A 27,746-nucleotide genomic window follows, 5' to 3' on the forward strand; every position below is an offset into this window, starting at 1 on the left:
TTCAAGTGAAAATAATGTAAAACGCAAGAAAAAAATTTATCTCACCATAGTTATTAGCGTGCAAGTGAAAAAAGTGTAAAGAGAGAGGAATGACCTCGTGACTTGAAGCTTTGTGTTAGAAGCTTCAAGCAGAAAAAACCAGGAAAAAGACGAAATTTTACAAAACAAAAAAATTTTTCCACATGACGCATTTGAGTGTTAAGCCCGTCATTTCTGTTGTAGGTATTTTCCAACTCTTGTTGGTCATTTCAATAATTTGTTCCAGCTCTACCGTAACTGTGAGACTTTCCCCGTCCGTGAAACTATCAGCGTTTCTGCCTCCCGTGAAAAATCCCGTTGTGCGCCAACAAAAGCTCGCCAAGCAAGGTCACCATGTGCTAATTGTGCTCGATGAGGGCGCCAATAAAACAGCGATTCGCGAAAATTTTCAAAAATTTCAGCAAATCTTCTCAATTAACATGGGCAAAAATACGACGGTACACTTTGAGAATGGCAAAGGTAAGAATAATTTGGACAACGGCGGCAACGTGACGTGACTTGTTACTACAAATTACGATAAAATGAGATTGAAAAGCCTTTGTTGAAACGAACATCTTGACCGCGTTTCAATGTATTTAGTTTGATACTTTTCAAAATTTCTACGAGTTTTCACTTTTCCTATTGCTCTTGAACATTTTAAAATATTTCAAATATTTTCGATTTCGAGAGTTTTCCATGAATTTTAACTTTTATAATTCTTTACAAATATTCAGCGTAAATTTTTGAGATATTGAACTCGCTTCTGTTAATTTATACGAGCTGTCAAATTTGACATTTGTGAGAAAAATTTGCCAACCTGCTAACTCAATTTAAACAAAATAATTTTTACATTGCATTACGGACAGACGGACATTACGATGGGCATAATAGCGCTTTTTTTTCAAAATAAATTTGAAATGCGGTAAAAAAAAGTTTTCTCAAAGTCTTTCGTGTTTCCCCGTATTCAACATATGCAAAAATCCATGACCTACTAATAATAAAGTTATCCTCATCATCATTATTGGCCTCATTGTATTAACATTTATTAGATTCCTACCCCGTGCAACGACATGACACATAACATTGTCGGGCACAGCGTTTTTTCTACTGTTATTATGATTATTATCTGTTTCACATTTGCCCTTTATCTCGTTGCGACGCATGTTCACATGTAAAATTGCATCGTTCCCTCGGATACTTGGGGAGATTGTTGTGTCAGTTAATTCTTATTAGAGATTACGAAGGTTAGTATGTTAATTCGAGCGATAATTGGATAGGATCAAATTAGCTAAGGATGTGCGATATGTGCCTTTAAGACATTCGTTTGCGGTTGAATACGTTTCCCGCTTTTTGAATGGGGCACGAAAAATATTATTGCCGCCATATTCTTCAGAGACCCATTAAATTAGGAAGCCATGAAAACCATAAATTTTCTCCTCTATTACTATAGATCTAGCAATCACCGGCAACATTTTACAACTACGCTGTAGCGAATGCCTACGCGCTTCAAATATTAAATTCGGCTTTTTTATGCCCTCCTTTTGTTTGACTGAATGACTTTGAAGACTGAAAACGAGCACCAAGAAAAAAAAATAATAACCAATTTTTTCTTCTCTTCTTTTTTCCATTCTTTCTTCGTGCCCGGCATCACCACGAACAACAAAACAGACCTAAAGACACTTGTAAAGTATTTGGAAAATCCCAAATATACGACAGTGCTTTACGTGTCGGATGGTTATGGCAGCGGGGGACGTCGTGTGTCGTCGTTTGTCGAGGATCTGCGTAGGAAACAGGCAGAGGAAGAGAAGACGGAAAACAAAGCGGCAGCAGAAGGAGAAGCAAAAGATGACGAAGAAATCGATAAAGGTGGTAATAAAATGCCAAGTACAATATCAAATGCAGGATTTTGCGATACCATTTCCACACAATACACCGAGTTATATAATAAGAGTGTTCTCTTTTGGCCGTGTCCAAAGATGAAGGTAAGTCATTCTAGGTTATACAATTCAATAATGGGTCATTAGATATAGCTAGGCCTGTAATAATAATAATAATCAAGGAATATTTGTGGTGTCGTGACTTTTCAATTTTGTGTGATGTACCTACCTATTGTTGATAGCAGACTAAACATGTGTGTGCCTAATCTAAGTTCCAATCCACAAATTTATGGTTTTGGATTTGATTCGATTCGATTTGATTATACAACGCACACAGACATCGAGAAATTCGAATAATGTAAATAGAAAACTGATTTGTATCGGAATTTAATGAATTTTAATAGTCAATGGAACCATATTATTATTTTTTTTGTTGATAGGTACGTAAAACAATTTTTTCAGTAATAATATTATTTTATAAATATTTTTTATTAAATGATTCTTCTTCAAAATTATTTTTTGCTAAAATTAAAATAATTATTATTTTATAAGAATATTTTATTTATAAAAAAAAAACAATTATTATTATTTAAAAGTCGTTTAAAATTAGTTTATAAAAAATTCTACTTAGTTTGATCATTTGTTGTATTTGATAAATTAGAAAACTATTTTAGTTTATTGTCTATTTTAAGAAATTATTTTTGAATTATTAAAATTGTTTAAAATGAATAAAAATATCTTTTTAAAAAAAAAATTAATTAACAAAAAAAAAAAAAAAAATCAACACGTCAAATTTTTAGATGATGAAAATTTACAAAAACCCCGTTCTGGAAAAATTTCGAAAAATCATGAAAGAAAATAACCAAGCGAAAGATTTTAAAACATTTTTTTTTTCTTTCAACGGAGTAAAAATCCTGTTGATTCCAACCTTTTAAATGGTACTCATTGAACTTTTTTTTTGTATCTCGTTTAATTGAATTGATCAATAAGATCGAACAATAGAAATTTACAGAAAAAGCCACTCAATTGTAACAATGGGCCAGCAATGGATCGAAGAAAAATGGCAAAACATAAATAAAAGCCCACATTCAATTTATATTTGTAACGAACGTTTGTAGAAATAATTTTTTATTCGTTATCTCTGCAATTGATATCTTGCTGTACGGAATTATCTTCGTTTGTTGGAATCAATTGAAATTGTTCTCTTTTGTTTTTCGTGATATTAAAGTTCAATTAATTGATATTCAATTTCTTTTTTTATTTTTATTTCAAAACTAATTATTTTCTGCTCAACGTAGAGAAATAGAAAATTTTAAAATATTTCTTGGATGTTAAATTGTTGGCAAATAACTTGAAAAATTTAATTTCCAAGTTGATGAAACAATCACGATTGTTTGTATTTTTGTATTTGTTTGAAATTTAAATTTAAATCATGGAATTGAATGAAGAGAAACTTCTCTCCTTGAATATTTATTATTATTATTTATTTTTCTCTTTGCCATTACTCGACGATATTTATGATTAAAAAAGCAACGGAGACAGTAAAAATTTAAAATCCTTCCTTTTGTATCATTACAATCATCGTAGTCATCAGAATCGAAGAGTGAGAAAACCAACAAATAAACAATACAAAGTTAGAGAATAAGATTATTCTTGGGTTGTGGAAAGTTTATTTAAGGCACTTTTCTCTTACTTTTGCCTAAATTAATGTACTACGAAATAAAATCACCGAAAACGTGCTTTCTTGGTTACTTTGGCGGAGATGAGACAAAGGAAAATGTAAAATAATGAAGATGATTTTTTCATGTTTTTTCCTCGTCTTTTGTGTTTAATTCAACCGCGATCCAAATAAATTTAGACTAAAATTTTTAATTAAAAGTCTGTGATTGAAAAAATTAAGAACACGTGTTAAAATACAGTTGGACTAAAAATAAAAGTTTTGTTATCGAATTTTTTATGCAAATTTCATTGTAAAATAAAAACTTTTAAAGAAAGTTAAAAATAGTAGAAGCAATCAGTTGCAAAAGAAACTTCGCTAAAATTGTTAATTATTACTTCAGGCAAACAGCAGCGCCTAGCACGCTGCAATACGAATAAAAAGAGTAGAAAGGAAAAGTTTGCTTACCTGTCATGTTGTCAGGGCATGCAAGAAATTAAGTTCGTATAATTAAAACTTAATACAATTATTATTTCATAACTTTTTCTAGTCCGCGTTAAAGTTAACTATACTTTGTAATGGAAAAAACAAAACAACTAACTTGAAGTTTTGTTTTAATTTTTTTTCAGAAAACACAAAAATATTTACCGTCTTTTGAAACCGTTTCGTACGCCGTGAAAAGTGTGTCGCAACAGTTTGGATGGAAGGAAGCTGTTTTGTTTGCTGCAGGTGAGTCCCTAAAAAATCCTTACAAATCATTTCTTTTATATAATTTTGTTTCACTTGATTAACTCGCCACTCAAAGTCCTTGAAATGACATTGAAAAGCACAATGCTAAAATCTGCGTGAATATTATTCAATTTTTTTTTGTTTGTCTTTACAACGTGCACAATTTTTTTTGCGCTTTCTCTCTCTTTTACAATAATTTTCAACTCAAACAATTTGATATAACAATAATTCAATCACCCAAGCAGCCTTCGTTGTCGCACAAATAGAGATAAGAACCAGCATATTGTTGTGCTGCTACTGCTCTGCTGTTCGTTGATTGTGTTAACAATTGACTGAGTAAAATGATAAAATAATAATAAAAAAAATATTCATGAATAGACTTGTCAAAATCAGATATTATCCAAAAATTCAACATAACACAAAAGAGCGGATTTTCATGCAGTACCCGCAAAAAATCATCTAAAATAATGATAAAAATATTTATTTTTATTCTACAAAATTCTGCTGTAAAATAATGATGATGAAATGATTATAAGCAGCAGCAAAAAAAATCAAACGAACAAATTGAATTTTGCAGTTCAGTTAATTCGCTCATTTTTGATCTTATGTCGGGAAATTTTTTGCTCATGTTGATTGATTGCTTGTTTCCACGACTGGCAGCAAGTGTTTCAAATTTTAAAATCTTTTTTATTTTAGACCGCTTTTCATATTTTTTAAAAAAAGGGTTCTCAAAAAAATTGTCCTACTGTCCGTAACGTAACTTAAAAGTTGCCATTGGCTAATTCAATTTTTTCATATTAAAAGCATGAAGAAATAAAATCAATATATTTCGGTTCAAGTAGAAAATTTAGGATGACTTTTTCATAGGAGTTCTTCTGAGTAACAATTCTTCCGGAAAATTTTCGGAAAACTCGTGAAAAATTGTAAAAATTAGAAAAAACAGTTGAAAATGGTAAAATAATTTAATTTCTATTAATAATCGTGAAATTAATCATGAAAACGAACATTGGCGGAAATCTTCTAAAAAAAATAGAAAAAAAATGTAAAACTCGGAAAATTCTTCAAAAATTACAAAAACTTTGAAAATACGCAGAGAACCGCAATGCTATGGTTACCACATAAAATATAAAAATTGAAATGCGGTAAAGCTCTTCGTTTTAACGATTCTTTTTAATTCTCGTTTTTGTTCTTCTTGTTAACTAAACTGTTAAGTATAGTAAAATCTCGTCACTTTATTATTCAAATAAAAGTTTTAGTTTCTAATTATACCAGCGTCAGAGCCTAGGATAACGAAAAACGCAATAACGAAACATGTGTGGGAAGTTTTATGTGTCTCGATTTTTTTCCTTTCTATTTTTACTATATTAAATCAGAGTCGAGTCGCATTTGAGTCACATACAAAAAAGAAAGTAAACAAGAGAAACGTAATAAAATGGGACTGATGAGTAGTGATAAAGCATTTTTAGTCGGTTATTTTTCCCATTAAAGTGTAAGTCGAAAGAACATATTGAACTATCATGAAGTCGAATAAATATTTAATTGGATTTGTTTCAACTGAATTTTAAATATTTTTGGTTAAATGTCGTTCATCAATAATATAATTGCAGAACTTCATGTCGACTTGCAATCCAATAAGATTTTAATAAATAAATATAAATTGAAAGCAACTCTCTGAGCACTGATGCAATTACATCAGTTTTAGTTCTACGAAACGAATGCAAATGGAATTTATAGACATTTGTTACAAATTACAATAAATTGATGTAAAAGTAACATGAATGCACAAGATGATAATATTCAAATAATATTACAATTTACTTTGCCATTCGAGGTACTGCTGTGGAAAATCATTCTTGCAGAGCTGTGTGAAAAAGACTGAGAGAGAAATGACGTAAATAAAGAGGATTCTTTTTACAATTCATTTGAAATTTATGGATGCATACTCTAGATACAGCTTTTGCCTCTCCTACAGCAATTCGAAGGTATTTATTTACAATTTTCACATCATTACGAAAAATAAGTGTCTCAAGTGGCTTAAGAAAATTTTTATTATATCGGATTTTGCTATTTTATTTTTTTATATTTTTCGAAAAAAAAATTAAAAAAGAAATAAGAAAAAAGTACAGTTAAACGTTTGAAAGTGTTTTTTTTGATGAAAAATGTGCTAAAAATAAATTTATTTTAATTTTACAAAAGAATTCACCGGAAAACTAAAAATTCATACAAAAATGGATAGTTTTCACTTGTAACTTGGACACCCTATGCAAATAAATGTTAATAGCTGCTCCGTTTGTAAACTGATGAGATGAGAAAGGAAACGAAAAATTTGCAAGTTGCATGTATTTGCATTAAAAATGTGTAAATGCACAATTTTATTTTAAAACAGCAGTTACTATAGACATCTGATAAGACTCTCTCCTCTATTATATATTGAAATTTAAGAGAAAATGCTGGTTGGTTAACATCTGAACAAGAAATAAAGAAAAAGAAGTGTACGAGTCCCTTTTACGGTTCTTTTATGTTTCCATTCTTCTGGCAATAAAATGAACGAGCGCATATATTGGCAAATTATTATAAAAGCATCTGTTTACTGGCTGGTATGCACTCACTTTTTGCGATGATGACTCGCAGTGGCATGTCTCGATACTGGCAGCCAAGCTAAAACAATTACATTTGCACCGCAACTTAATTGCGATGCAAAATCATCACATTGTGCTCGATTCAATAGAAAATGCAAGAAGGAAGCACATTCATGTTTATTACGTTGATAATGTTTCGTTGTTCCTGCTTGTGTAACAATAATAGAAAGAGAATGTTTGCCAGTTTGTCCGACAATTGATGGACTTGACAAATGAAGCCACAGTAAAGTGAACGGAAAACCAACTTAATTGTTATTGTCACGATGAATAATGTCAATTTTAAGGCTTTTTGTCAAATGACTGACAATGCGGATGATCATTTTCCGCATTCAAGTATCGGTTATTTGATCAATCTACCTGTTAAAAATAAAACAGGGTTGAACCTACTTTTGTTTTTGGCTTCTATGAGTTTTGCAGTCCTGAAAAAAAAAATAATCTTTAATTTAATTTTGAAATTAAAAATAAGTTTTGAACAATCAAAAAAATTTAAAAATGAGTCAGTTAGGCTGCTCAATATTTCTCAATAAATATCAATATTTTTGTTGTTTTAAATTTTTTACATTGATTTAAGAACATTTTAGTTAAAATTGAAAAAATTAAAATCATACAAAATAATTGTCAAAATTTGAAAAATATTTTTTGAAAAGAAAATCCATGTCAAAATACAATTTTCCATACAAAAATTAAAAATTTCTAGAAAAATAATGAAAATAGACCCAAAATCGGTCATTTTTTAATAAAGTTTTTTTAACTTTCTTTATTTTTTTTTTTTGCTTCTCTTACTTTTTGAATTTTAAAATGCGGCACTGGACAAAACTATTGAGTTTCATTTGAAACACACTTTTGATTTAAATGCTTTTCCAACCCTGGAAAAAATATGACCGATAACTAACAGATATTTTTTTATTTCAATTCTTTCAGAGCCAAACTGGGGACTACCGTTAGCAATCGCTGCCAACTTGCACGTTCCGTACCGAATTAAATTAGGTGTGGATAATTTGGATGCCATTCACGTCAAGGATCACAACAAAAAAGGTACGTTTTTTCCTTTTTGTTACCGCATTTCGAAGAAAAAATGCGGTATTATGCTGGAGATGTCGTACGTCATGTGTGGCCTAATTGGAATGCACCCGGAATGCACCCGGAATGCAACCGGAATGCAACCGGAATGTCAATCGGAATGTCGGAATGCAGCTGGAATGTCGGAATGCAGCCGGAATGCAGCCGGAATGCAGCCGGAATGCAGCCGGAATGCAGCCGGAATGCAGCCGGAATGCAGCCGGAATGCAGCCGGAATGTCGGAATGCAGCCGGAATGCAGCCGGAATGCGGAATGCAGCCGGAATGCGGAATGCAGCCGGAATGCAGCCGGAATGCAGTCGGAATGCAGCCGGAATGTCGGAATACAGCTGAAATGTCGGAATGCAGCCGGAATGCGGAATGTAGCTGGAATGCGGAATGCAGCCGGAATGCGGAATGCAGCCGGAATGCGGAATGCAGCCGGAATGCGGAATGTAGCTGGAATGCGGAATGCAGCCGGAATTCAGCCGGAATGCAGTCGGAATGCAGCCGGAATGTCGGAATACAGCTGAAATGTCGGAATGCAGCCGGAATGCAGTCGGAATGCAGCCGGAATGCAGCCGGAATGCAGTCGGAATGCAGACGGAATGAAGCTGAAATACAGCTGAAATGTCGGAATGCAGCCGGAATGTAGCCGGAATGCAGTCGGAATGCAGACGGAATGCAGTCGGAATGTGGATGTAATACAGTTGAAATGTCGGAATGTAGCTAGAATGAAGCTGAAATACAGCTGAAATGTCGGAATGCAGTCGGAATGCAGCCGAAATGTCATCGGAATGTCGGAATATACCCGGAATGCAGTCGGAATGCAGCCGGAATGTACTCAAAATGCACTCAAAATGGGTGCATTCCGAGACATTCCGGGTAAATAATTAAATTTAAAATATCCCAATTAAATAACAACATTAAACTTATACACCTGAAATGCGGTACCGTTGAACGTACGCTGTACGGATACAGCTTGATCTGGTTATTTTAATGTCTTGCCAAATGCCAAAAAAAGAGAAAAAAGCCAAGACTTACATGTATGCCAGAACGTTGTTTATGCATATAATTGCTCATTACCTTTTTCTTATGATAATTCAAAAAGTGTTTTTGACTGCAAGATGTCTTGCAAAGTTTTTCTTTGTCGCGTCTTGTCTGTTCAAATGACGCTGACATGAAAAGCGACAAGCAAAGCTCCATTAAAAATGTTTCCAAGTAAATTATAATAATGAACAACGACGCTTGTTAAACAAATAAAAAGTTTGTCTCGTCTTCTCGTTAAACCAGTGCGCGGGATTTTTGACAGACGTGTGTAACAGTTGTTCTAAAATTCATTAAGGTTGATTTATTTATTAATTTTTTTTTTGCGTTTTTTGTACCGTAACATGGATTAACGACAAAGATAGAAAACTCAATCAATATGCAAAACGAGTAAAAATATATGATGTTCACCTCATAAACTTGTGTATGTGAGCTTTCTGTGACACACATGTCTAAGCATCTGTCTCGGTGGTCCGTGTTTCTCATCTCACTCAACATTGAATGCAAATTTAAAATGAAACAACTTTTTTTACGTCGATATAAATATTGACATGGAAAATCTTGCACACATATGCACAATTTTATCAGCTTCATTCATTCACGTATCGTTAAAAATTCACTCATGCAAACGATTTTTGCTAAACTTAATGTTTCTCCTCTTTACATAAAAGCATCGATCGTGATCGAACAAATATTTATTTTTATGCTCAAAATGTGTCGTGTAGTTCTTGATTAGAAAAAATTACGAATCATCAGAACGCATCAATAAATATTCACCGAAAATGTCGTAATTTTCATTTATTTTTAGCAAAATTTGAAGTTACTTGTTGATACAGTAAGAGACAATTTTAGAATTACGTGTCAACAATTTTCCGCTTCCACGGTGTTTTTGGTTCGAGACACAAGTTTGCACAAAATGCACATCGATGACGACGCATGACGCTATGCAAAAATGAAAAAGTGTCATCATATTTAGAATATTTGCGCTTCTGGCAGTGAACATAAGTATATATTGTACATGGAAATTGTACATGTTGTCATTTTATGTTGAAAATTCTAAAATTGAGGAAACATAAAATGATGGAATCGTCCAACTGAAAATGTTCATTTGAGTAGTAATCATTCCAACACTAATAATTTCATTAATTTTGTACGAAAATTACTCTCGAGTTGAAAACTAGCTTCCTCCGTGAACACCAAGAAATACATTTTAATTTAAACAAACCGTGTACACAAAGTTTGAATACAGTTAAAATGTTTGTTTTTATCAAATTTGCGGTCAAACTATACGAAATTTGTTTACTCATAGCACACAAATTATTCATAGACGGAAAAGTTTTGTGGAAATTTTCATGTTTTCTCACTTGTTTGTTCCTTTTGAAATTTACAAGTTTTAAGAAGGATTTTTTTTAATCGATTGATTTCGATAAATTTTCCGTTAAAATTTATTTTCAATTTAAATTTAATGAAATTTCATTTTCAATTAAACAACGCCCAATAAATTTTTTCAACTTGGTTTAAGGACCAAAAAAAAATTCGACACAATTTTTTTCATTTAGTTGTAGAAAATAATTTCGTGTTCTTTGAATTGTTAAAAATGTGAAAAAATGGTTATAAGTAACAATACTTATCATATTATCTTAAATTTTCTCATTTTTTTATATAATTCTGGTTCAATATGTTTATTTCTATCAAGGGCGGATCTAGAGAGGGGGCAATTGCATCCCCCTTTGAAGCTTAAAAAGCACTAAAAATCACAAAAATCACAAAAAATTTAACAAAAAAGGTACTAATTTGTATAATTTAATCAAAAATTTGTAAAAAAAAATACGAGGAACAAAAAAGCTCTTTTTCGATATTTTCAAATATTAAAAAAAAATTGACAAGAGTTAAAATACGTGTCAAATATTTTCGAGTCCTCTGTCATTAAAAAATCAAAATTGTTGGAAAAAAATCGAAATATGTAATTTGCTAGGCGGTGTAATTAAATGTGTTGCCACGAATTTGCCCACGATATTGATTTACCATTAAAAATAGGGGAGACGCCTGGTACATGAGGCAGAATCATCGACGCACAATGAAAAGAGAGAGATAACGTCATTCCACACGATTGACTTGAAGACTTTTCTGTTTGGTGATATGTTTTCTTGTCTCTTCGTGCATATGAAGAAGCCTACAAATAAATATTTTATCGATAAAGACACCAGCAGCAAAAACTTTTTTGATTCACTCGGTTAAATCGATGGGATCTGACTGCCTTAAATTCGCTACTATTACATAAGCTCTCAATTGATTGATTGAAATCTCCTTCTTTTTTGAACGAAGGAACGAAATCTGTAGAAAATTGATGCTCATGAATATTTGACTACGGAAAATCTTAATAATTCGAGGCACACTTTAAATATTTTCTTCAATGTTTAATATTGAAAAATCATTCAAGTGAAATAAAGTGACTAAAAATAGGAAAGCTTGTATCGAGCGGTTTGCTCCCCATTTTTTAATCAGTTTCTAGTTGAGTTACGGCATTATGACAAGATGCTCCAAAATATTTCATTTAAAATCATATTTTACAGTTTATTAGCTCATGATTGGCTCTCGTTGTTGTTTTCGCAATAAAAAAAAAAGAGCCGACACGAGAAAAGGTCTATTGGTTTTGTTATTGTAAACAGTCCTTGAGTACATAAAAAATAAACAAATAATTGCGTCTTGAACCAAGGCGAGATGATTGTGTCGTATCTATTGTATCCTTCTATTAGAGAAAAATATGATTTCCGAGAAAAATTGCGTTTTATTTATTATTATCAGAGGTTTACCGACCAACGATGTGTAAAAATGTGTCGATAGTCGTGTTGTTATGTGGACATAAACAGTAAAATAAAACGCATTAACGACATAAATTATGGCTTTTGGAATTTCCATTTGTTAGCGTAATGATGATCATGCTAAATGACGGAATAAAACACAAATCATTGAGTTTTTAAAACTAACCAGGCTTTATAACAATTCACACGTCAAATATTTCATTATCGAGACCGAGACGACGAAAATGATGAAAAACGCAACTGATGTTAATTGCATAAAGAAAATAATTATTATTTCCGTCTCCTCGGGGAAATATGGAGAAATAGAGAGGTGACCTGATTATTAAAGAGTGAAATAAAATGCATAATAAAAAAAAGTTCGATCGAACCAATCAACTCTTTCCTCGTTGTAACGCCATTTAACTCGCTTCCTCACTAATAGCAAAATAATAATAAAGCGTAAAGCAATAAAACAAAAATAATTACTTCACATAAGTTTAATTATATCCGACTATTATTCATTTTCGCATTCACGTATCTAATATTCTTTTTTCATCAACATCAACGTTATTATTGTGGAAAAAGAGTTGGTCGTTCGCTTGACAATACGGGCAAATGATGTTGACGATTTACGATAACAAAACCAACGATACAATTAAACTACGGTCGTCGCAGAATTAACGAAAAGATATAAAAAATAAAGATGTCGTTCGGAAAACAAGAACTTGTAACTTTACGACCTTAATTTTGATAACTTTGTCATTTATTTAACCACGTGACTTGAAAAGCTTTTGAACTAAGTGAACTACAAAAAATTGAAACCACGCGACCTTAAAAAATTCAAACCACGTGACTTTAAAAAAATTTCAAACCACGTGACCTGAAAAATTTTAAAACCAGTAGACCTGGAAATATCAAACCACGTGACCTACAAAATCAAACAATGTGATTTAAAAAATTTCAAGCTAAAAGAGCTCAAACTTTTTAAACCAAATGACCTGAAAATTTTTCGAACCACGTGACCTGAAAATTTTTCAAACCAGGAGACCTGAATTATTTTCAAATTCGTGATCTTAAAAATAAAACCACGTGGCTTAAGCATTTTTAAACTGTGATAACTATTCAGTTTGATCAGAGCAATCACCAAACCGGAAAATTTTTTGAAACCACGTGACCACTAATCCCGCAGAGTAATGTCGCATTTTGGCTCGCTGAAAAATTTTGTTTGAGTAGAAATTTGTTTTATGTCAATTTATGATTGTATTGAACTAAATTTTATGAAGGAGAGATAAGTTAATTTTTCATTTTAAATTCGTAGGTTTAAAAATTTTAATTTAAACTTTTACGTTTTCAAAAATACGCTTATATGAAATTTCCACCTGTCTATTTTCCGATTTATTTTTGTGACTTTTTTATTACACTACAAAAAAGTGAGAGAAATTTTATCCGGAAGGAATGGGCTGTAAATCAACGAGTATTAAAATTTGTTTTCTTTTATGCGTGTGTTTTGCTTGCGTTGTCTTTTACGAAAAACTGCGAGAACATAAACTTTATAACGAAATTAATTAGACGCGTAATTGTCACACGTGCGTAAACAATATATTTTTCCCGTATCCCGTGCAAGAAAGATTTTTACAACTTTTTTCTTCTTTTTTTCCAGTCATCATCGTGTGCTCGCCGTTGAACTCGGTCACCACCAGTCGCATCCTTCGTCGCTACAAGGATTTACAACATGCCAATATTCTCCTGATCGACATCATTGGTTCAGTTTTTAACACGGAAAACGAAATTTATACATACAACAAACATCACAATATTTTTGTACTGACAATTCTTAGTGAAAAGTTTAAAAATCTCCTCAATACGACATTTACATCGGATTTTAGTCATTATTATCGTTTGGATCAGGAGTTGGACACGTTGCTGGATAACGAAACGACTGTTGGTAATGACGAAGGCGGCAGCGATGGTGTCCGCGGTTTGTGGTTCAACGAAACGCAACTGTTTTCAATCAATGCGAATCTGTGTAACTTATCGAGCTTCCTTGCGAACGAAACACTAAGTGATTTGTATAAAAACCAATCGCTGTGCGAGACAAAATTAAAACGTTTTTGCCGTCTGCCACTAATTGACATTTCGCCGATCGCGTTGAAGATGAAGATTAAACAGTTGTGTCATATAATAAGTAACACGTCGGAGACAGTGACAAATACAAATAATACAACAAAAAGCTTTACTAGTTTTAGCAACAACAACGACATAAATCCCTCGACAAATCACATAATTTTCAGCGAATATTTTAATCTTTTTAATTATGTCGTCTATATGGTGACAGACAAGAATAGCAGCAGCACGTCGTCGAGTGGCGTCGACGAGAAATCCATTCAATTCGACTTTGTTATTCTCGATTTTAAGCGCGTGGACAACGGGTCAACGATCATATGGCGTCCGTTCCTCATTCTGCAGCAAAATCAAATGGCACAAGATCAGTTTACGATGCACACAATTATCAGCAATTACTTTGACCAAATTATCACATCGCCCGGCGGTCTCGTTACGTGCGGCATTTGGTGCTGGATTGTCATCGCTATCGTTTTCGTCTTACTCATTTTCATTATTTTCATCAGTATCCTGATTGGCATTGCTGTCAGGTGAGTACAATTTTTTTTTTAGTTTCATTTGAAAAAGAAAACATCATCAGATAAGCTTTTTAGGCACTGAGAGCAGATGAGAATCATTAAAATTTTATAAAGCGTTTCAGATTTCGTTACCGTACTTATATGCAAGAGAGATGAAAGGAGGAGTTCTTCAAAAGTTTGTTTGAGTACGCACTCACTTTTGTTAATTTTCGCAACGAATTTTCTACATATTTGCTCAAAAATTTATCTTGTTATTCGCATATTTTCCATTTTCTGGCATTTTCATTTCATGCCTTTTCTATAGCAAATTTGCACTGTAAAAAATTTATGTTTCGCGACACGAAATTTGATGCGAGACGTGAAAAACTTAATTTTTTGGCTTTCTTGAAGCAATAACAAATTTACGAGTATGTTTCATGGCGAAAAATGATCTATAAGTATAAAAAAATTGGAAAAAATTTCCCTCAAAAATCACGAAATAGCTAAAAAATTGCAAATTTGTTCAGAAATCATAATTTCACTGAAAGCTTGATTTTTGAGCAACTTTTTAAAAATACTTTTCGGGTCGAGCAGATCATTTTTCATCATGAAACATTTGCCCAAAAATTTAAAATTGCTTCAAAAAAGCGAAATTTAAACTTTCCACGTCTCAGTAGTGCGACAACGAATATTTTCCTTCCTGTGTAATTGATATAAATTTCGAGAAATAAGCTTAGCATGAAGCCAAATAAGTTTTAAGAGAAACCCGTTGTGATATCTTTTTGTTTTTGTTTCTGACGTGGCAGATCAAATTTTGTATAAATGAGTCAATTGCTGGCTATTAATGTCATTTTTGGTCAATTTCCTCTTAAATCGAGCAATTTTTCCGCAAAATTGTACCATTTTCGTCCGTTCTTGACATTCGTTTGCATCTGTGTCACTTATACAGTTCAGTGAACTTGTCATTGATGTTGTCGTATGCTGTCCAGATTATGTCTCTCATATAAATTGCCATCTACTTCTTCTTCTTCTTCTTTCTCTTCTACCACAATTTTTTCTCAGAAATGTATCTGTATGGCATTTAGTTATGTATATTTGACCTGAAAAATGACTCAAACTCCCACGTGTAACACTGTCGCAAGGAAATTTTTGCTCAACAAAAGAATTCATCCTAATTTTTCATGGAGTTGTATAACGTTTACCGGCGTGCAAAAAGATCATATTTCCGTCCCAATTTATATGGAACAGATACACAAAAAAAAAATAGACTCACTCCTTTCTGTATCGTCACAAAGAACGGTTCTTATTACACTCACTTCATCTTCTTCAAGTCGCTCTCATCAAGTGTGTAACGTAACAACTATGGTACTTATCGTCTTTCTAGCTTTTATTTTTTATTTCTTGCATCTTTTAGTCCATCATTCACATGGCACTCTGTCTCTCGATGATATATGAAGAAGGAAAAATCCGTTTTATTTTATTTTTTCTCAGCGACACACAGACAAAAAAGATAAAAATAAAAAATATGACGGAATAACTCAAACACTTTTTAACATGTGAACATCAAACGGTAAATGCACATAGCTTCCTGCTTTTCTTTTTGTATCATGTTTGCAAAGGTGAACCTTTTCTCCTCGTACATGTATTTCAAAGTAATTTTTCATCTCAAAAACGACAAAAAAAAAATCGAGATATTTCAAAGTTGTTGAGATATTTCAAAGAATTTTGTCGATTTTTCACTTATCGCACCCATACAATCGAAGAAGTAAACTCAAAATCCATATAAATTTTGTCACAGCATCACTCAAATTTTGCTTAGCGAATCTTTTTAAACTTTTCTTGTTATGTAGGAAGCATAGCTATGAGAGCAAAAGAGGGAAGAGTATACTTAGAAAAATTATGAAAAATTTAAAAAATATCTAAATATAGCAAAATATTGAAAAATTTTATTGATTGCATTGGTATTTGGTTTTTAAAAAATAAAATAAGAAAAATAACGGAATTTTACGGTTGACCTAAGTCATTTCATAAATTCGATTTAATTTTTTCGAAGTTTCTGTGTCATGTTTCATTTCCAAATTCGGAAATTCAATGGGGCAAAATAAAAAAATATATAAAAAATTACAGTTTTTTTGATTTTTATATTATTTGATTTAAAAACTCTAATTTTTGAAAAATTTTAGAATTTCAAAAAAAAATTCAATAAATGCATTAATTGTTATTTTTTCAAAAATTTTTGACTGATATTAAAAAAAAAAATTCGAATTAATATTGCAAATCTAAATATATTTGACTATTTTTTGAATAAAAACTATGGAGCGCCCTAAATTTTAATCGCAAAAAATTATTTATTGAATGAAATGTGAATAGAAATTTTTTTACCTGTTAAGATCACTCTTTAAAAAAACATTCAACACGTACAAAAGCCATCATTGTGTAAAATTTCAATGTCATCTTTGTCCTTGAACTAGCAACAAACAAAAACATACACATAAAAGTTATAGTTCTCTAGCAAAAAAAAACTATTCTGTCGATGGCAGAGCAAGCAATTCAAAAAACATATTTTTGTTCCATATCTCGGCTATACTCTCGACAACAATAAAGGCAAATTTGACAGTTGTTTATCGCAAACGAGAGGCGACAGAATACTTGCTCGACAATGACAGCAACGACGACGACAATTGAAAAACAAAGACAAATAAAGCACGTTCGTGATCGGTTAAGTATTTTTCCAAACCTTTCATGCTAGTTAATACCATTTGGGCACGTTGTGCAAATAAATTCATTATTTAACGAAGAGACACGCAGTTGATTGGCGAATGTTGTCCTGTTGAACGTTTACCTTTTTTTCTTCTGCGAATCGTTAATAGTATAAAAGAGAAAATTCGACAGATTTTTTTAGTGTTTTCCGATATGCAAAATATTTGTTGGATCGTAAAAATCTCAGAAGTATCATTGAACTCATAAATTTGAAACAAAAAGAAAAATACCAGACGTCTCCACTTGTTGCTCTATATCTGATGAAAATCCAATGAAAATAATATTTTAAAACTTTATTAACTTGTTTTCTTTTCTCTTTTTCAGAAATTATTTGTTAAAGAAACGCCTTTCAAAGGGACCAAACAAAATTGTTCTATCAACATCCGATTTTGTGTTTCCTGTTGATGCAAGACGAGTAAGTATTCCGTACCTTCATTGTGAGCAATTTTCATTTTTCTTATCTCAGATGATCAGATATTTCATAAAGAAGAGTCAATAAAAGACATAAAAGCAAAAAAACGGAAATGATGAAATATTTACAGTAACGGTCCGCTCTCTTAACTAAATTGATTTCACCATATAAAATTTATTTCGAACAATTTTTCAATATTTTGTCTTTCTTTTCTTCTCCATGTTTCCATCATCCGACAATAAAAATTCTGCCACATTTCATTTTACTTATGGTTTTTTTCTGCTGTGTCTCACCACATGCACGCCGATACTTTTCGTCGAGAAGCTGCTATAAAATATGATTTTTGTATTTACAACCTCTTCTCCTTTTCTCTTATTTTTTCTCTTTTCTTTTCTTGACTTCATTGAAATTTATTGAAGAAAATTTTGTTAGTATATTCACTACGTAAGTTTTCATAAAGTTTATCTTTTTGCACATGTGAATATGGATATGCGGTAGCAGGAGAGAATGAAAAAAAAGTAAACAGAAACGAGATGTCATTACCTTTTATTGTATACGTCTATTGTCTAAAGTATCTCATTGTGACATCGAATGTACGAGACATGTCGAAAAATATTGACTCAAGATTATTTTATATGAATATTGAATCACATCGCAATAAAAGTGATAAAATATTTTATTTTATTATCTTTTTGGAATCAGCAACTTTTTACGAGTTTCCTTTTTTATTTATTTTTTATTATTAATGAAAGGGAAGGAAAAGAAATGTTAATATGAGGCAATAACTTTATTAATTAAAAATGATTCATAATCATGCACGCGTTTAAAATTGCTTAACGGCAAAGCGAGCAATTTATTATTCGTGTCGTTTTTCCATTTATATTTCATGTAAAATAATTTATTTCATCTCTCCGTAGCTGCTTAAGTCGCGTCTACATCTCTTTTTTGTACAACAACACCAATTTGCTACTCGTGTAGAAAAAAAACTTCCGTGAAACGCTCCCAAACATTAGCATACATTATCCGGTCTTATATACATTATAATAATAATCTGTCGTGCGTTGTGTCGTCGCAGGATATTCCGACAATAATAATAACGAAAAATATATAGAGCGAAATTAGAAATTGAAATTATATTTCGTGCGAATACAATGTGACAACGACAGCACACAGAGAGGTAAAAAAAGGCATTAAATTATGTTTTCATATTTAAAATGTTAATATTTATCCGTCACTCTATTTTTATCACGCTCAGTCGTTATCGCGTCCGCACTCATCATCAGTTGGGCTGTTATGGCCGCAGGCACATGAGAGGCACCGGAAAAGCGTAAATTTGTTTTTGTAATTAATTAATGATAACACGGCAGGAAACAAACAAGATGCGAAAACGATTGGAATAAATTTTGATCATTTGAAATAATTTATTTTCTTTTACCGCATTTTAATATTTATTTTTCATACACGTGTCTTTCGCAAAAATTTAATGAAAATACCTAATAATGAATAAATTTAAAAATTTATGAAAAAGGTAAAAAATTAAATTTTCAAGATCGTCAAAAAGATAAAATTTTAGGAAAAAAACATAAAAAAAGGTGCCTGGGAAACTTCTGAGAGACTCGGAATTTTCGTCAAAAATTGGAAAAACTTTAAAATATATAATTTTTAATTTTTTTTTTTTGTTATCTTAACAACTTTTGAAAAACTACGGGAACATTCGAAAAACCGAAAAAAAAATTACAGGAAACATTGAAATGCTTTTAAACTATATTCGTTTCAACGAATGCTTTTAAATCTCAATTTTTCTAGGAGCGACAAAACGTAATTTAAATAAAAATGTTTGCATTGTCTACGGAACATCATCATCAACCTACAATGGCAACAAAAAAAAATCGAAAAAAGGAAATATTTTGATTGACATGTATTCATATTTGGTTACATTCTCCACGTAAAAGAAAAGAAAATTTACATTGAAATTTGAACTTTTGTTGCCTTTTCCCTCACATCGCTCCGAATAAATATACTTAGGCACTCTTCTAAAGGTACATACTCCAAAAAAATACCCGACCCTATCCTCACGGTATTCAATTGAATTCCTTGTAAGAAAACAAACAACTTGTTAAACAACATCAAAACACTCAAAAGGAAAAAAAACGACGGAGAATAAATATACACGTCCCAAACCAAACACATATCATATTATTAAAATTCTTGTCGTTCAACATTCCTGGGAGTCATTACTGCATGTTGTTGTTGTTGTTGTTATAATGTCAAGTCAGTTTACTTATGTATACATTACAAAGCATTGTCATTATTTTTATGAACAAACAAATTTTTTACATAAAATATCACAAACTTTTTTGATTATAGAATTTTTTTGTTGCCTTTTTTCCTGGAAAAGAAGATTTTATCATTCATCGCAAGAATTTTTTATGATGGGTGCCCCTAAATTTATTTAAATTTTATGATGAATAGACCACTTAATTAACTTAATTTTACGATTTTCATAAATTATGGGTCATGGGGTTGAGATCCGCAATTACGGATTTTGTTTTTTTTTTTGGGACGACGCTCATTAAGATAAACCCCTTTTAAAATCGTTTTGGATTTCATTTCATTTTTCGTGTTTTTTTTATTTGCAGGTAGATGAGGGCATCGAGGCTATGCTGTGTTGCTGGTTACAACAACTCCAGGAGTTTGGTGGTCCCGAAGTTGATAAGCCCGATTTGCTCAAGGGTTCCATCGGATCTCTGAAGAATTTGGGCTTACCCACTGCTAAAAACTCCAGTAATCCAAGTCTTACGCGGCACAACACACTGGCTGATGTCCGGGCAAGATATAACGTAGGTTGAAAATTAAATGAAATTAATTGGTGTCGTAAACAGACAAATCAAAAAATAAAATTATTTCCTTGCTTGCAGGGTGATATAGTGCAATTAAAGGAAATAAATGGAGCTAGCAACACTGTGGAGTTGAAGACGAAGGCAATGGATCATTTATTGGTAGCTCATGCATTACGTCATGAAAATATCAATCCACTTATTGGTAAGTAATTACTTTTTGTGGGATTTACTTGAAAAACTAAAGTGAAGCAAAATGTTACTCTTGAAAATGTCTGTCTGTGAATCATGAGTCCTCTTTTACTTGTGTAACTTATCTTAAATTATTTTAAAATTTCGTCCAAAATAATAAGAGAGAAAAATTGAAATTTTTTTTTACTAATTTTTAAAAGCTGAATTAGTCACAAAAAGTAAAAAGAAATTTCTTTGAAATATTTTAGAATTTTTATGAAATTTTTTTAATGAGAAAAATGTAAATAATTCGCCTAAACCACTAATGAAATTAGGACGTAATATAGAATTTAGTCCCATGACTAAAATCCAAATTTAGAAAAATTTATTATAGCAATTTTCTCGATTTTTGATCAATTTTGATGAAAAATGTGTTCACTAAAATTTATTGTTCAAAAACGTAAAGAATTTTTAATTAAATTAATTAAAAAATACTTTTGAGACAAAAATTTAAAAAATTAAATTTAATCGCCTTAATAGAACTACATAAACTTTAAAATTCTAAAGAATTTATTGATTAATTTAAAAAAATTAGAGAATGGAATGGACTTTTGTTACCACACAGTTTAGCTTTATGACTCAAAATTTCTTGTTTATTATTTTTGCTGTGAAAACTTTGACCTACATTACATTCCATTCGCCTCAAGACACAATTGAGAGGAATATGTTGCCACTAACATCATTATTTTACTTTTGTTTGTATTTTTTTGTTGATTTTGCCTTCCGGATATTTTAGAAAATTGTTTGTTTGTTGATTTGTATTTGTTTGTTAAGAATTATTTGCTAAGATAGCTAAGCGCGTGTGAAAATACTCTCAATTCATTGAGTGGATTAGCAAAAATGAATGAATGAAGAGGAAAGAAAATAAAAAGACTAATCACACTGGATTATAAATAAGCTGAAAATCATAAAATTAGTCGCCCGTTTAATTAGATTAAAAGCTAATGGTGTCATTGACGTGGTGTTGTGACACCAAAATATTTTGCTGTCTCTGATAGACCAGACGTCCCCATCGCCAAACCATTTGAAAACGAATGAATACTACAATTCCATTTCCAAACATTTGATTCTCATTTCCGCTCATGCATATATTATGGCATTCAAAAATCATTCCATCTACTGTGTCGCAAGTAATCCAAAGTTTCATTAACTTTTTAATATCCTCAATGGAGTCATTCGGATTCATTCATATTCATCTAGTCTCATTCACAGAAATAATCTTCGTAGCGCCGTTGCTCCCTCTTTTGTGTATGTGCACCAAGCTGGATCAAATTTAACGGTATATTGGAAGGAAATTCATTTGAAAAGCAATAATATCCGATTGAAAATGCTCCGAGGCGTATCAATCAATAACAACTTTGATGTTTATTGTAAATTGATCATGTATGAAATGAATTGTGATGAAAAATGTATACGGGATAAGAAAAATATGAAACCGCCTACGTAAACAAAGCCAATTATATTTCACTTCATGAATTGCGAACGATGAAAGCTTAACCTGCAATTGTGTTTGTGACCCACATTGAGTTGATTTGCGAGAAAATTCACACTTTGCTGTAAAAAAAATTATCGTCATCATGGAAAAGTGTGTTATCAACGATCTGCTGATGCAATAACATTTTTCGTGCATGTATTCAATGTTCATGTTGCTCATATCAACGCGTAGGTTTATCATTTTGTGGTATCTGAATTAACACGAGGGAAATTTCAGTTACTCGTTATGAAGGATCAAAAGAATCAATCGAACATGCTAATGACCTAAAATCTAAATTTCTTAAAAAAATCATTTATTTTTTACGCACGAAAGGTCTGACCTTTGATTTACAAAAAATTTTTTATACACTATTTAGAACATTTTTCGGTAAGAATTATTTAAAAATTTTTACATTTTTTTTCGCCTCTGTGTTAATAATAATTTTTTTTCTCGTGATTCAATGATATTTTTGAAAAATTTTCTGAATTTTGGATTCAAAGGTTTCGTATAATTTCCATTAAATCGATTAAGCTTAGAAATTTTGAAATTGATCATCTTTTTTGTCGACAACAAATCACAAAAAAATATTCTCTTATTATTTTAGGAGGCATCAGAAGACCTAAATGAGCTCTTCGATTTGAAATAGAAAATTTTCTGCATAAATTTGATTTTAAAAACTTAAAAATAAAGGAAAAAATTAAAAAAAAAAATAATTTTACAACAACAAAATAGTAAAGAATAAAAAAAAACTCGCATTTTCTCAGTTTGTCAAAAAATGCATGTGTGCGATTGAATTTTTTGATCCTTTCTATTGAATTGCTGTAGATAAATTTCGTATAAACCAAAATCAAAGGTTACATGTAGGTAACTATCGATATTTTTCGTATAAACACACGTTCAACTCGTCAAACCCACACTTTGAATTCTATCTATCAATCATCGAAACCAGTCGACACACCGCCACCGCGATGTTTGCCTCAAAATGTTCCACATCACACACATCTTTCGTTCGAAAAAAGTGTAAATGATGCCTCAAATGACGTGCAAATACGATTGAGATTCATATGTCGGCACAAAATTCTTCTGTTCAAAGCTTGTTCGTCGTCGTCGTCGCATGACACAACACGTGCAAATAAGGCAAAGCAAATAAGAAGATTAAGTGAAATTGTGTGCTTTTCTCGATGTCGACGTCGTTTTCGCCGAGCAAACAAAACCATCTAAATTATTCAATATTGTATTTTTCCTCCTAACTGTAACTGTCAATAATTAATGCTGTGATTTATTTTCCCTCTTCGTAGGTTGGATCAGCGATCCCCAACGCACTGCCATGGTGTTTGAATACTGCTCACGTGGCTCGTTGCAAGACGTCCTCATCATGGACGAAATAAAGCTCGATTGGTCCTTCCGTTTATCTCTTCTCACCGATCTCGTTCGTGGAATGCGTTATTTGCATTCGTCGCCGATTCGCGTGCACGGAGCTTTATCGTCCCGCAATTGTGTCGTTGATGCTCGGTGGGTGCTTAAAATTACGGATTATGGTGTGCCGGCATTCTATGAAGCGCAAGGCTTACCGATGCCCACAAAGACGGCAAAAGAACTTTTGTGGACGGCACCTGAGGCACTTCGTGGCACGAAAAATTATCCCAAATGCGGAACACAACCCGGCGATGTCTACTCTTTCGGCATCATTATGCAAGAAGTTGTGGTGCGAGGAGAGCCATATTGCATGTTGTCACTGTCGCCAGATGAGATAATTGCAAAAATCAAAAAACCACCGCCACTGATAAGGCCATCCGTGTCAAAGGGAGCCGCACCACCGGAAGCAATCAACATCATGCGACAATGTTGGGCGGAAAATCCGGAAATGCGACCTGATTTTGTCACGTAAGGCATAATTTGTGTACAATTTAAAAAAAATATTTTACATTATTTTGGTTCTTAAAATGTTAGGAGAATTTTCTTTTTCAGTTTTTTATAGGCCTTTTTAAAATATTCATAAAAAAATGTAATAAAACTAAATTTATTTTGTTATAAAAATTTTAATTTTCACCAATTTTCAATGATTTTTGGAAGTTTTTCAAGTGAAAATGAAAAAGTTTTATGATTTTACACCTAAAATCAATTAATTTTTGGAATTTTGTGACAATTTTTAAAGGTTTCGAGATATTTTGAATTAATTTTTTAACTTTTTCAAAATAAAAATTTTTCAATAAATTTACAAAAATTTGAAAAGTTTCGAGGAAAAAAATAAGTTTTTAATTTTAACAAAATATTACAAAAATTTTAGAATTTTTTAATTTGATTTAACTTTTTGAATTTTCATGTTCAAATAGATTTTCTAAAAAAGTTATAAAATATGTACTTGAAACATTTTTTTTTAATTGAACTTTACTTTTATTTTTATTTATTTTCTCATATTTAACATTTTTAGTGTCTGTGAACGCTTTAAGCAACTAAATCAGGGCCGAAAAGTAAACTTTGTCGACACAATGTTCCAAATGTTGGAAAAATACTCGAACAATCTGGAAGAGCTTATTAGAGAAAGGACTGAACAATTAGAGATAGAACGAAAGAAAACCGAACAACTCCTCAATCGAATGTTGCCCAAGTGAGTAATTCAATTAATTTCTTCTCATTTCGTTTTTTTTTCAACCAATTTTTTTTTCAGTTCTGTTGCAGAAAAACTCAAAATGGGTTTGGCAGTCGATCCCGAGGAATTCTCAAACGTGACAATCTACTTTAGTGATATCGTTGGCTTTACCACAATTGCTGCGCATTGTACTGCGGTACAAGTTGTTGATTTATTAAACGATCTGTACACTTGCTTTGACGCAACAATTAATGCTTATAACGTTTATAAAGTAAGTAACTGCTACTGAGAACAATTATTTTTCTGTTTATCGCCTCTGTTCCTTTGCTTTCACCAAATATGTATGCAATAATGAGAACAAGAGCAAACAAAAGAACTACTTGACATTCCATTTATAGTTCTGCAAATGACTTTTTATGCAACACGCTACAAGTGAAACAATAGAAAATTACTTTTCTGCCATTCTTTTGTCGTAGGTTGAGACAATAGGCGACGCGTATATGGTAGTGAGTGGACTGCCACTGCCAATTCCCGACCACAGCGAGCAAATTGCGACGATGGCACTTGATTTACTCCATCAAAGTGGAAATTTTAAAGTGCGTCACTTACCAGGCGTTCCTCTTCAGTTGCGCATTGGACTGCATACTGGTAATTTTTATGGAAATAAATTAATTAACAAACTTTTTTTTTTAACTTTTCTTTTGTGTTTTTACAGGCCCTTGTTGTGCGGGTGTTGTGGGCTTAACAATGCCACGCTATTGTTTATTTGGTGATACAGTTAATACTGCCAGTAGAATGGAATCAACAGGTAAGCAGATTTTTTTGATAAGAAATTGTTTGATAAGAAATTTCCTTCGTCAGTTTCTTCCTGTTTTACATAACCAAGAACTTTGCTTCAATTTTATCGTCTACTAAATTTCCGGCAACACACGTGCAGTAATAAAAACTTTTTACATGCACATAGTTCAACATGGAATAAATCACTCCATTGTTATGTTACAAAATCGAGACACACACAGACAAAAAAAATATATAAAGTTGTCGTTTGGAGGACGTTCATAGACGGTGTCGCATTTTGACTTGGATGAATGTGTGACTTGACAAATTTTAAACCACGTGACCTTAATTTTTTTTTAACATGGATCACGTGGTTCATAATGCGGCTTTGTAAATTTCTAGTTTTAAACCACGTGACCTTGAAAAAATTTAAACCACGTGACTTAGGTTAGGTTAGGTTTGAGGATGCCGAAAACCTATTGTGATCTCCACGTGACTTTAAAATATTTTAAACTTCCAAACCACGTGACATGGGAAATTTTTAAACCTGGACCATTTTTTAACCACGTGATCTTGAAATATTTTAAACCACGTGACCTTAAACATCTTCGAGCCACGTAACTTGAAAATAATTTATACAGCGTAACTTAAAAAGAATCAAATAACGAGACCTGAAAATTTTTTAAACCACGTGACCAAAAGAATTTTATAAACCTATATATTAAATGTGACTATATTAAAATTTTAAACCACGTGACTTGACACATCACTACCGACAATCTCACGGTAATATCGCATTTTTTTGCGAAATGCGGTAAAATCTAGTTTTATGCAATTTTGCACTTTTTCTGCCGTTCACAAAAAGCCTGTGAGAAACGATATGTGTTGCCTTTAGCGGTGAATCAATGGGAATTCTCTTTTGTGCGATATGCGAATAATTTATTTATGTCGGATCGAACAATGTTAAATGTCGAATTAATTCAATTATTACTTACTGCAGGATCGTCATGGCGGATTCACATGTCGCAAGAAGTGTGTGACTTGTTGGAGGAAGCAGGAGGTTACATCATCGAGCCACGTGGACCGATAGAGATCAAGGGAAAAGGAACAATGAACACTTATTGGTTGCTGGGGAAAGAGGGATTCAATAAAACGCTGCCCACACCACCGCCAATCGGGTACGAAATTTGAACTAATTTAATTTGCTTGTCTCTCTATCTTTCTCGCTATAATAATAAAATTTTACTTTTTTTTTCTCTGCTGCCAACAGAGAGTCGCATGGGTAAATTTTTAATAGGATCTTAATTGAATATAAAATATTTGATTATTTTCTTTTTTTCTCCATTTTCTGCTCTTTTAAAGGTTGGACGAGTCGCTGATACGAAATTCGATGTTAATGAAATCATCGGAGTCGAATAATCGACTGAGCGTTAACACGAGCAGTAGTAATCCGTCGTCAAGTCATTCCCCATCAGTTACGGGCGAGTCCATTGATGTCAAAGTAGAAATCACGCCACCGCCACCAGTAGTTACGTCTGAAGCGAGTGTCGATGTACCAACGTCCCACATTCCAAAATCTTTCTCGAACGAATCCACGTCCACGCTGAGTGTCACCGTGAGTGAATACAAAAACAACACTCCAAGCCCGCAACAGCGAAAATATTCGGAAATCGGCGAATACAGTGGTTTGCTATCAGCTGTCGGTAATTTAAATCGATTAAATCCATCGCCGACAGGCTCGACAGCGTCGACACGTTTCTTCAAACGTATCGAGGAAATGATTGATTTGTCGTCGCCATACAACCACTACAAGTGTCTCAGTCCGAGCGAAACGAATCTCAGTCAGTTCATTGATGCACGTACCAGCGCATTTACGCATCATCGCAGTGACTCGATAAAACCGGGCTCTGGTCGACTGTTGCGACGCCAATTCAGTTTGGACAAAGACGACGCGGCAGCCTTGCAACAAAGTCATCGGGCACGCCAAGAAGCCAATAAGGCAGCCGCCAATGCCGCACGAATGCACAAACAGCACAGCATCAGTACGGCGCAAGATTTGGAGAAAATTGAGGAAAATCCAATTTCGCCGCAGAATTGCAGTCACAGCAACGGTAACGACTTGAAAATGGCTGACGCAAAATCGATGTCGCTAAGTGCAAATGACTCGGTGCCGGATAAAAATGATCTTAATTTAAATGTTGAACGTTTAATTTGTAGATAG

The 27,746-nt window shown here is 32.4% G+C and overlaps 1 protein-coding gene across 1 annotated transcript; it reads left to right on the plus strand.

Annotated features, from left to right (window-relative positions):
- Positions 1–27,746, plus strand: LOC134837507 (uncharacterized). Its single transcript, XM_063852887.1, has 16 exons — positions 1–498; positions 1,687–2,000; positions 4,182–4,281; positions 7,842–7,955; positions 13,487–14,477; positions 17,529–17,619; positions 20,256–20,456; positions 20,535–20,658; positions 23,457–24,042; positions 24,590–24,766; positions 24,827–25,019; positions 25,225–25,396; positions 25,464–25,556; positions 26,526–26,703; positions 26,796–26,807; positions 26,888–27,746. The coding sequence occupies exons 1-16, from the start codon at positions 183–185 to the stop codon at positions 27,744–27,746; spliced, it is 4,521 nt and encodes a 1,506-aa protein (XP_063708957.1). The 5' UTR covers positions 1–182.

This window comes from Culicoides brevitarsis, chromosome 1, assembly GCF_036172545.1.
Source record: "Culicoides brevitarsis isolate CSIRO-B50_1 chromosome 1, AGI_CSIRO_Cbre_v1, whole genome shotgun sequence".
Classification (NCBI taxonomy): Eukaryota; Metazoa; Arthropoda; class Insecta; order Diptera; family Ceratopogonidae; genus Culicoides; species Culicoides brevitarsis.